General features: G+C 45.5%; 1 protein-coding gene across 1 annotated transcript in view; it reads right to left on the bottom strand.

Moving 5' to 3' along the window:
- Positions 1 to 3,531: 3,531 nt before the first annotated feature.
- The window catches only part of LTBP3 (latent transforming growth factor beta binding protein 3), a 43,020-nt gene continuing 34,752 nt past the window's right edge, over positions 3,532 to 11,799 (bottom strand). The window contains exons 21-28 of the mRNA XM_081174546.1: positions 11,564 to 11,647; positions 9,657 to 9,785; positions 8,205 to 8,342; positions 6,929 to 7,069; positions 6,145 to 6,306; positions 5,565 to 5,642; positions 4,554 to 4,685; positions 3,532 to 4,045 (exon numbers count right to left, since the gene is read on the bottom strand). Of these exons, the coding sequence (XP_081030672.1) occupies positions 3,894 to 4,045; positions 4,554 to 4,685; positions 5,565 to 5,642; positions 6,145 to 6,306; positions 6,929 to 7,069; positions 8,205 to 8,342; positions 9,657 to 9,785; positions 11,564 to 11,647 (1,016 nt within the window). The 3' untranslated portion in view covers positions 3,532 to 3,893. The remainder of the gene's footprint in view (positions 4,046 to 4,553; positions 4,686 to 5,564; positions 5,643 to 6,144; positions 6,307 to 6,928; positions 7,070 to 8,204; positions 8,343 to 9,656; positions 9,786 to 11,563; positions 11,648 to 11,799) is intronic.

Here is an 11,799-nt window from a genome sequence, read left to right as displayed (position 1 = left end):
AGCAGCCTTTTCTGGCCTGGAGGCAGTGGCAGCACAAGAATGCCAAAAAATCCAACCTTGTCCAATTGACTCCAAACAGGTGCCAAAGTTTAGTGCTAGTTTTGTGCCGCAAAATCCACATTTTGTGCCAGCTCCCAAACTTAGTAATTGACACCCAAACTGGGATCTTAATTAAATGGCCCAAAGACCAACCTTGTCAGATTGACTCCAAACCAGAGCCAAAGCGATCTGCTAGCTTGGTCCCGCAAACCCCACATTTAGTGCTGCCCCCCAAAACTGAGTGGGCTAAGTGGGTACTTGTTGGTTAAGTTGGAACTTAAGTGGGGGCTACAGAGTCAGTTTATTGTGTTTTAGAAAACAGCCAATATGCACTTTAAAAATGATAGCAATAATAATGATTATATGCATTTGTACTCCTTATCCTTTTTAAAAAACACATAATTTCCCATACATCCTTTCAGTTTTGTAGCACTGATCTGCAGAGTGCTACAAGAAATTTGGATGTTCTGAAAGATATGTATAGTACTTCTCTGCATCAGACAGCAAAAAAACCCAGGTCTTGGGCAAGGGGTGACCTTCCCTTCTGCACTCTTAACAGTGGGTAGACATAATTGTTTCTAATATCATTATAGAAAGGGCATTCTTCCATTGACACCAAGGACTCAGTTACATTAGTAAAGTTTTAAATGCATTATAACACTGTGACACCAGATGGCACTGTAGAGTTCCATCTTTCAGCAATGTGATTTCTAGTCCCATTATGAGGTTTACAACGCATTTTCCTCAAACGTTTTTCTGATGTGTCTAGAAGATCCAGCCCAAGTTGCAGCCACAGAGGAATTCTAAGGAATTCCTTTATGTCGAGCCATCCAATCTGCTAATGGGAGAACATTTAATCTTGCCTGCATAAAGGCTACCCTCATTTTAACATTTGTAGTCTACCAGATGTCTCATGGCAGCCAACCGCATTTCACACTTCCATGAGTTTGGGCATCATCTCTACCAAAATTGTCAAGAGAAGATGTGATACCTGCTTGAAAATAGTTTTTAAGTCAGGAAAGCAGGGCCATTTTAAGAACTTCAGCTTTAATGGGCATTACACCCAATTACGCATGGAGTAATGCTATTTCTGTAGAAACAGGGACTGACAGGAGTGTGAGCAAAAATTTATTTTGTGCTATTTCCAGTGAATCTAAATTGGCCATAGCCCACAGTAATGCTCCCTATAGCAGTTTTGGCAACACCCTGTCTTGTAACTTGGGCTGGCCAAGTTGCCCCCTTTTGTGCGATGGAATCGTAAGAGTCCATTTAAAGTTCTACCAGCTAACAAGGTGCTTGACTGAACCTGTGCAGACCATTTACCTGTCCAATGGAAAACCACACCAAAGTACTTGAAAGAGAGTACTTGCTCCAGTTTATTTCCATCGAGTGACCAATTGTGAATTTTATTGGATTTACCAAATATCATAACTTTTGTGGGTTGGGGGGGTTGGTAATTGATAAGAGAGGTGTTCATTCCTGCAGTACAAACTGAACCAATTCAAGTCTGTGCAAGCCCAATTGGGCATAAGAGACCAGGATAGCATCATCTGCATAAAGGAGACTGGAGTATTTCTGATTTCCAATTTTCACTGGGAAGTAGTGCTCACCTCTCAGAAACTCAACTACTTCAATTATAAATATATTAAAAAGAAGGGGGAGAGGAAACATCCTTGTTTTACTCCTTTTGTGACTGGAACAGTGTTGGATAAATGACCCCCAACAATTCTAACTTGCAGAGGTGTACCAGCATATAGCACCATTATATGCTTATTTATGCTTTTATATGCCATTATATACCTGCATATCAATCTCCATAGATTGTAGTTTGTTTGGTCCAAAGGCATTCCCGAGAGATAGAATCCAAAGCAGCTTTCAAGTCAATGAAGGCCACGTAAACATGTCTCACAATTCCAGCCAAGTATTTATCAATGATGTACTTAAAGCATAAAGCAGTTTTCTAAAGTTGATCTGCCTGGGCAAAAGCCAGCTTGTCTTGACGTTAACAGAACATGATCTTTTACCCAATCCACTAGTTTGTCAAGGAGAGATACATCTTCCCTGGGACATCTAACAGGCTAATTGGCCTATAATTTGCTGGGTTATTTATAAGGCCCTTTTTAATAGATTGGTACCACAACAGCTGATCACCAGCTTTGGGGGGGGGGCAAGACTCCAGAACTGTTAATTAAGGAAAATAATGATGCAAAAATTGGGGCCCACCAGTCAGAAAATACAAAAAAGGTGCTGGGAGATCATCTTCACTGGGGGAACCTAAGTTGGCTAGGGGGGCACTTATATTTATCTTGCATATTTATCTTGTACAAATTATGTTATCTTTTGCTATTTGGTTTGTTTGTCTATTGGATTTATATAATGCCTTCCTGCCTTCATTAGAAAGATACCAAGTCAGACCAGTGGTCCATTTAGCTCTGTATTGGCTACACTTACTGGAAGCAACTCTCTATGGTTTTCAGGGCAGCAGGTGTCTCCCAGCTCTACCTGGGAGGTTGCAGGGTTTGACCCTGGGCCCTTCTGTGTGCAAAGTAGATGCTCCCCCCTGAGGTACAGTGCTTCATCCAGGACTCTCTAACATGTCCTCCTTCACCCCCTTTGCTTTGTTTTCTTCCTCTGGCAGCCCCCATTCTGTGCCCATGGAGCATGCTCAGAGATTTTGGAGTATCCTCCCTCCCTCCCGCTTACCTGTTTTAACTAATGTTTTTCCCCCATATATTGGGGTTTCACCAAAACTGCTCACAACTCCTTGTTGTGCATCAGCATAGGTGGAAGTGGGGTGAACCTCCAGCCCATGAAACTATCCTGGCCAATGGGGAGGGGGGTCCTAAGTTGGCTCTAAAGGCCATTTCCTCCAAACCATGCTGACCTATCAGCTGATATCGCCTGGTGGGCGGGGTTCAATTCTGCAGGGGGCGTGTTTCACCTGTGCATTCCCTGCGTGGCACACACTGCAGAAGAAGACCCCTGCAGGTCAACTTCCACGGAGGGGCAGGAGTGCCTTCCTATCAGTCACCGGATGCCATCCTGAGACCAAATGATGGACATGTCGGTAACCCTGCTCATTTGTCAGACTTGGCTCATGGGGAGGGGCGGTGTAAGTGTGACATAAAATAAAGAGCTGGTCCGTGAGTTTGATTGTGTTGCAACAAAGCAATCCACATTCAGATAATGACTTCACTAGAGAGTATACACATTACCCCATTCCAAGCACAGCAGCATCTTATTCAATTAACGCTCGTCATGAGCATGTTTAATGCCCTTTTTATTCCCCAACCCGCCCCAAACCTCCCACAGACTTTTTACGGTATTTATTTATTTGCAAATTGCAGCCTTTCCTTGTTGTTAACAGAATCAGACGACAGAAACTGTAACAGGATCTTCCTCCCTTTTCTTTTCCCCTTTTTTTTAATTGGCTGATTAACTTTGAAACTTGTTTGTTTCCCCCACCCCACCCCACCAACATCTATTATGTACAAAAAAAAGGAATTTTATTTCTGAAGCCTACAGAAACAAGTGCAAACCAACTGCAGTTTTTTTTAACCCTAATGATAAATATCCGGTGGGTTGGGGAGCGTAAAACGGGGGACAAGGGAGCCAGCCTATATAACAAAACATCAAATCAATGCCCCTTCATCGTAGCCGGTACAAAAACAAACAAAGAAAAAAAAGAGTCCTCAAGAATGTCAGAAATGCCTTTTTGGTTCCAGACAAAAATGTCCTCCTAGCCCAGTATACAGTTTCCGGCAGCAGGCAGCCAAAAGGTCGCCAGGGCAGGAGGGAGGGCGCTGGCTTCCTTACAGCCGCACTCTCTCCTTCGCTCTCCCCACTTCATCCCGCTACCGCTGGCGCTGGGGGATGCAGATCCCATGGGGCCGAGAGCGGACATAGCCCAACTTGCAGGCACAGCGGTAGGAGCCGCTGGTGTTCACGCAGCGTTCAGTTTTACACAGAAGCCCTCGGTGGTTGAGCTCCAGGCACTCGTCAATATCTGAAAGGAAAAGAAATAAGGAAAAGAAGAGGGGGTGGGCAGCGCCAGAACTTGGCACATTTGGGCAGCTGCTGAGGAACCCAGTGCCATGGCAGGAGCCCACTGCTGGCATCTGCCTTGGGCTCCCTTTAAATTTGCTTTCCCAACCAGAGCAACGGCATCTGAGTCATGTCCACTTCCTCACCATATCTCCAATCTAGCATCACTCTGGGGCATTATGGGAAATTGCAAATGGCCGCCCAACACTGCTGCCCAAATGCCACAAGTGACCAGGTAAGCCCTTCAGAGCTCACCAAGAGAGGTGATGGCAGTCCACGCTTTGCCCAGCACCCCACAACCCAAAACCCTCTGCAGACAGGAGAGTGGAGTCGATTCCCTAAAAAGGAGAACCCTGGATGATGTGGGGTCAGAGGGTGGGGGTGGGGGTAGGGTGTCTGGAGGCATTGTAATGTACCCTCCAGTGTTCAGCCTGGCCAAGAGTGCTATGTCCATTCTATGACCCCCTTACCCAGACAGCGGGTATGGCTGGCATCGAGCTGGAAGCCCGGGGAGCACTCGCAGACCAAGCCCTGCTGGGTGCGGACGCAGTGGCCATTCACACAGCGGCATTCATCGGAATCCTCTTCGGAGCTGTCCGCATCTGGGGTGGGGAAAGAAGCAGGAAACAGGCTAGTGTCCAAATAATGATGGATGCTTTCACCTTCAGGAGGGGCTCAGTGAGAGAAGCCTCAAAATGGAAGGGGTGCTTTGGGGGGGGGAGAAGTAAAAAATGGCACATCCTTCACTTTATTTTAGCTCATTTTGTAGAAGAAGAAGAAGAAGAAGAAGAAGAAGAAGAAGAAGAAGAAGAAGAAGAAGAAGTAGTTGCACATCTGATGGGTTGCCCCAGCCACTCTGGGCAGCTTCCAGCAAAATATAAAAACACAATAAATCATCAAGCATTAAAAACTTCATTATACAGGGCTGCCTTCAGATGTCTTCTAAGAGTCATGTAGTTGTTTATCTGTTTCCATGCCCTCCCACTCCCCTAAATCATAGCTGTTGCCGACAGACAGACAGACAGATGGCCGCTGAACACCACCCCTGTCTCCATTTAGTTCATAAAATTTATGTACCACTTGATTAAAACAAACAAACAAAAAACTCAAAGCAGTTTACAAAAAGAATGAAACAATGAAATGATCAGTAAAACAAAAACAAGATCCAGTTAGGAGCAACTATTTGAAACATTCAAAAAATAATTAAGACCAGTGATAAGATAAAAAACAGATTAAAACACATGCCAACGTTCTACATGTCTGGACGGGCTTGCCTAAATAAAAATGTTGGGCCCCCCAAAAAGTATGGTGACAGCGCTCACCTGAAGTCAATAGGCAGGGAGCTCCAAACTGTGGGTGCTTCTGTACTAAAAGATCAATTTCTTACCAATGTGGAACGAGAATTATGTGTAACCCATAATAGTGCAAGTTCCGCAGATTGGAGTGGCTGAGTGGGCGTAAGGCAATCTTAAAACTCTCACCTTTGTGCACCTTGCCAAACAAAGCGCTGAAGTCCCAAAACGAGTTGCTCTCACTTGGAGTGGACTGGCAGTTAAGGCCTGGGGGAGAAATAAACACCACAGCAGTCCTCGTCACCTTGGGCCACACCTGCTCCCAAGTCACCCTCATAATGATAGGCAAAAAAAGTGGGCGCAAGCGTTATAATTATAGGGAAAGAGTGGGATATGCCAGGGCTCATAGCCTAGCCCCAAATGTGTAAGAGGCTCTTCTTTGGTGGGAAGATGGAAAGCACTCTGTGTGTGTTCAGTGGCACCTATATCTTCCATACTGTTCCATGTCTCCCATACTGAGAAGAGCTGGATTTGGGGTATAAATTAAATCTCTTCACTCTGCATGCTCAGAGGCACGCTGCTTTTCAGGATTCCTGGGCCCAGACATTGCTGAAGGAAATAGTTTCACGCTGACACTCTGGGCTGCCTCAATAAACTTCCTGGTGTGTGGAGAGGTCAGACCCTCAATGCTCAAGGGCACTTTCCCCCTCAGCCAACTACCCCCCATCTCCCACTATTCCCTCCCCATGAACTCAGCGCTTACAGTTACCTGAGCCACGCAGTGGGCAGGCGTGGCAGTGGTAGCCCCAGCCTTTGCCGTAGCGGCAACAGCATTCCTCGTAGCTCAGCTGCTGGCCATTGAACGGAGAAGAGCACATCCCGTCCTCCCCTCTCTGCTGCCAGCAGACGTCGCGAAGGTCGGTCACCCTGTCTGCGAAGTGGGGAGAGGAAGGGGTGGGGCAGCTTGAGGTTCGGTTCCATTTGCGCACAGAGATTTTCTTGTTTTTAAAAAAGGTATTTCTATATATATAATTTTTTATTAATTTTTCTGCTTGACAATTTAAAATACTCATTTAAACATCCTTAAAATATCAGTGACTTCCCTTCTTCTCTTTCCATGGTTCATTTTGCACATCACTAATCCCTGCATATTTTACAAAACCTAAACCATTCAGTATTCCATTATTGCATCCATCAAAACTTATTTACACTGTTGAATTTATCTTAATGCTGCCAACATTTTCAGATGTAGAGTTTCCCCCCAATATATTCAATAAACGTTTTCCAACCTTCTCTAAACGTATGTTTTTGTTCTCTTATTCTATATGTTAAATCTACAAGCTTTCAACGTTCTGTAGATTTCTGACTCTGCTGTTTTAGCAGATGCTAGTTTTACTTTGATCTGATCCTAATGTTCTTTAACATTGTTTTTTTTAATTTTAGGTCAGTGTTGTGTTTTATGGGTTTTTCTGTTTTTGTTCTTTAATCACATTGACCAAATAACTTTTTGTTACTAGATGGGTATAAAAATGCTGCAAATAAATAGAGCTGACCTGCTTGCGTCTCTGGGAGTTGGCACTCCTTGCCACTGGGGTCCAAGGTCAAGGGAGGCGGGCATTCGCAGGAGAATGAGCCGATGGTGTTGGTGCAGTGCCCAAGTTTGCAGACCCTGGGGTCCTGGCACTCATCCAGATCTGCAGGCGACAACCAGGGAGCCAGCTGCTCACTCCTACATGGGTCTCTTTATGCATGTCCCTGCTCCCAAGCCTATTCTCAACCCTACAGCCCACAAGCCCCAAATTGCTCAGTATTCTTGTTATCTTCCACCCTTCTGTTGCTACTGAGGTTTTGCCCTGTGAGAGGTCTTTTTTCCAGACTCAAACTGGCAAAGCCGACTTCTTAACAAGGTGGCCTTTGAAATGAATTCCTTCAGCATCGGAAGAGCCTGCTGAATCAGGAGAATGGCTCATCTGGTCCAGCATCCTGGGCTCACAGTGGCCAATCCGGTGCTTGTAGGAAACCTACAAGCAGGTCCTACGCACAAGAGCCTGCTCCTCCCCTGCGGTTTCCAGCAACTGGTATTCAAAAGCATTGCTGCCTCCACTGTGGAAGCAGAGAGATTGTGAAGGCCATCGATAGCCTGTTTGTCTGTCCGAATCCCCTTTTAAATCCACCCAAGTTGGTGGCTGTCACCTGCCTCCTGTGGGAGTGAGTTCCATAGTTTAACTATGTGCTGTATAAAGAAGGGCTTTCTTTGGTCTGTCCTGAATCTTCCAACATTCAGCTTTTGTAGGCTGTCCGCGGGTTCTAGTGTTGTAAGCCAGGTGTGGGGGGGGGGGACTTTCCTCTATCCACTTTATATCTTTGCCATGCATAGTTTTATAAAAGTCTATCACAGGGGTCAGCAAACTTTTTCAGCAGGGGGCCAGTCCACTGCCCTCAGACCTTGTGGGGGGCCGAACTATATTTTTTTTTGGGGGGGGGAGGGATGAACGAATTCCTATGCCCCACAAATAACCCAGAGATGCATTTTAAATAAAAGGGCACATTCTGCTCATGTAAAAACACGCTGATTCCCAGACTGTCCGCAGACCGGATTTAGAAGGCGACTGGGCCAGATCCGGCCCCTGGGCCTTAGTTTGCCTACCCATTGTCTATCATGTCACCTCTTAATTCACCTTTTCTCCAAACTAGGAACCCCCAAACACTGCGTCCTGGGGCTTTCTTAAGAGTGTGCGGCAGTTAGAAACCAGCCTCAAACCTCCAGCTCTGAGGTCCACTGGGCAAACCAAGCATGTGCTTTTCAAGAATGGAAGGGGCAGGACTCACCAACTTCACTGGCCGGTATGCATTTCTTACGGTTGGAATCATAGGTGGTGGAGGCAGGGCAGGAGCAGCGGAAGCTCCCACGCGTGTTCTCACAACGCCCGTTGACACAGTTCGACTCGTCCAAACACTCGTCCACATCTAGGAGAGAGACAGGATTGGAATTCAGGTCTTGCAGTTTCTGTATTCCACACACACTTAGCGAACTTTGCCTCGGAAGACGAACAGTGGAAGGGCACTGGCGGCACAAGGCCTCACTACGGAAAGCGCACCTTGGTATAAGAACGCTTCCGGAACGAATTAAGTTCGTAGACTGAGGAACCACTGTATACAGTGGTACCTTGGGTTACAAACACCTCAGGTTACAAACACTTCAGGTTACAGATTCCGCTAACCCAGAAGTAGTACCTCGGGTTAAGAAATTTACCTCAGGATGAGGACAGAAATCGCATGGCGGCAACAGCAGGAGGCCCCATTACTAAAGTGGTACCTCAGGTTAAGAACAGTTTCAGGTTAAGAACGGACCTCCAGAACGAATTAAGTTCGTAACCAGAGGTACCACTCTGGGTGTGTGTGTATCAAAAAGAATGGCAGTGCAGTTCTTGTTGGCGCAGATCATACTACTTAGTGCGACTTTTTCCCTCTCCTCTCTAAAAAGCTGACACACACAGGATATCTTGAGCGTTCAAGGCCTACTGTTACACCTTTTTAGCTTCCACACGCCCTTCGCTACAAACCTTTGCCAAATGACACACTGCTTTCACAACGTGTTGCTTGTTTTCCGAGAGATTTTTAAAAGCTGAGCTAGAAACAATCCGATCCGAATAACGTTATCGTACTAGCCGTTGGCCACACCAAATCCGAATCAAAAATAAATGCGAGCGAAAGGGGTGCCTTGCTAGAAACAGTTACTTGCCTTTTAAAAACAAAACGCAGTGTTTCTTAAAAAGGTGTAGCGACAGAAATCTAAATATTGCTGTCTTTAAAAAAAGAAAGAAAGCAGCCTGCTAAAGTTGCACGCTTACCTGCCTATCATTATTAATTAATTAATGTCAAAATACGCAAAGTGAAATACTACAATGAAATATAACCATCAACAAAACCAGAAACCCAAGCACAGGCTGAGATAAGATAGATAGACCAAGGGTCTGATTCAGTATAAGGCATGAGCATAGATCAAGTAAAACAATAGAAATACTTAACTGACCGATCACATTGGTTCTGCCTAACAAAAGTCCTCCCAACAAAAATCCTGGCTACGCTCATGGTATAAGGTGTTTTTATGCTTTGGGTGACAGGCTGTCACCCACAAGACACACACACAAAAATAGACTAGAATTGCCATATTTCCAAAAGTGAAAATCTGGATACAGTTGTTGAGGGGTTTTTGGGGGACGGACCCCCCCCCCATGGAGTCCTGCAGCTTTCCCCATCATTTTTGGCCCTCTTGCCTACCAACACATTCCAAGAGGTTTGCATCGTAGTAGAAGCCTTGCTTGCAGTAACATTCATAGCCAGGCTGAGTGTTGACACACTTCCCTTCTTTGCAGATCTCCTCCCCAAATAAGGCGCATTCATCAATGTCTGCAACGAAAAGGGAGGAGAGGCTGTTAATCCGGGGAAACCTCACCCACCCAGCAAATCAAGGCATCATTCCTGTGGGGCTCAAATGCAACCTTCCTCAGCGCATGTCCTAACAGTGGCTGCTGGGAATTATAGCTCAAAACCTCCGGAGGGCACCAGGTTGGGAAAGGGCATGCTCCAAATGAAACCCTAAAATTCTCTATATCGTTGGGAGAATTTGCATTTCGTCAGAGCCGGCTCACCCGTGAGGCGAGGCAAAGCAGCTGCCTCGGGCGGCACGCACGTTGTAAAATGCAAAGGAAAGTCGTAGACTTCCAGATCATCACCATTTCAGTAAATGTGAAGGATATATAACCATTTAAGCAGCATCTGACAGTTAGGTGTAATTCTGAATATCCCAAAGTTTGAGCTGGATGGTTGTGGAAAGAAAGTTTCACTATTTTGGATTGATTGATTGATTATTAAAAAATGTGTTGTTTGTATGTTTGTTTTTATAATGTGATTCAGACTTGGACACCAGCCAGGAAACCCTGTTATGGAGCAATCAGCACATATAAATTATGCAGCTGCTGAGGTCAGGAGAGCAAAGTATCTATGAGGACACAGTAATGTCAAAGCAGACAGTGCAATTATAGGTCTGCTCAGAAGTAAGTCCTACTGTTTTAGTGGCACTTACTCAGAGGTGACTATGGGACTGCAGCTTGCCTATGTTATAAAGAGGGAAGACAAACATGAAACTATGTTCCTAATACTGTACAGTGGAAACCATTTACTGAATATTGGGTGAACAGGGCAGATACACTGAAGGGGGATGGGGGGTGAATGTCTAACCTGTGGACCTCATTAGACCACCAGGTGTCTGAATTTGGCCCACAAAACCATATTGGGCAAACCATGCCCAATATCAGGGACAGAGATCTGTGATCTCTTTATGTTGGAGAGAAAGGTTTGGAAGAGAGCCTTACTCTCTCGTAACAGTTAGCACAGTGGTGATAGCTACCAAGCCCATTAAAACTTAGATTTTACATCTGCCCTCATCCACCTTTGAACAAACATTTCCCACAAAAATACTTAGGCTAGGAATATATTTTAGACATGTAAGCTTTGCAAATGAGTGAAGATTTTACTCACAGAGTTTAGGAAGTTACAAATCTCCATCCGTTAGCGGTAAAATAAAGAAGAAAAAGGTTCCAAAAGACTTAAAAAGAAATAACTTGGTTCCCTTACACACAAAAAAAAAAATAATGCAGAAGATGCAGGCTGTAAAAATCTTGTAGAGAGATTTTTCATTCATGTGTTTTTTTCTTCAGCTAGGAGCCATGGAATGGAGTCATGAGTGGAGCAACAGGAGGAGCACTCACCCCTTTGTTCATTGGGCTCCACTCCTGACACTCAAGAGCCTTCCTTGCATCTTGACCCCACATCTCTCCACCCAGACAAGCAAGAGGCTTCCTCAGAGTCCAAGAAAACATTCCAGCCAGGCAAACGCACCTGAGGAGGGTGTCAGGGGGAGGGTGTGGTCTGGGGAGAATCCGGAAGGCCAGACAGAGGGGCCAGGAGGGTCATTTTTGGCCCTGGACCTGAGTTGCCGTGCCCCTGGGTTGAACAAATCTTTGGAGTAGAGACTCAAATCATCCCTGATCACGGGCTCTGCTGGCTGGGTCTGCTGGGAGTCACACAGCATCTGAGAGTCACAGGTATGGGCAAGGTGGGCCACCCAGTGAAAATAAAGATACACACACGACATCTCTTTGTATGTCATGGCTCAAAAGACTCACCACGATGTGCTGGGATGCCATAGTTGAGGATGGTGTCATCCAGAATGAAGCCTTTGCCATCCGGGCAGAGAGTATGGAACTCAACTATGTGGAGTGAGGAGAAAGAGAGATATATATAAAGCTGGTAATAAATAACCATCAGCCTAAAGGTACAGGCTCCAAGGGCCACCCGCTCTGCAACATTTCCTGCTTGGGAAGATTTATCCCTTGCTGGCAGTTGGGGATTTTCTGCTATC

Source organism: Podarcis bocagei (genome assembly GCF_964188305.1).
Source record: "Podarcis bocagei genome assembly, chromosome: 16".
NCBI classification, from domain to species: domain Eukaryota; kingdom Metazoa; phylum Chordata; class Lepidosauria; order Squamata; family Lacertidae; genus Podarcis; species Podarcis bocagei.
This window is presented reverse-complemented; position numbering and strand designations above follow the sequence as displayed.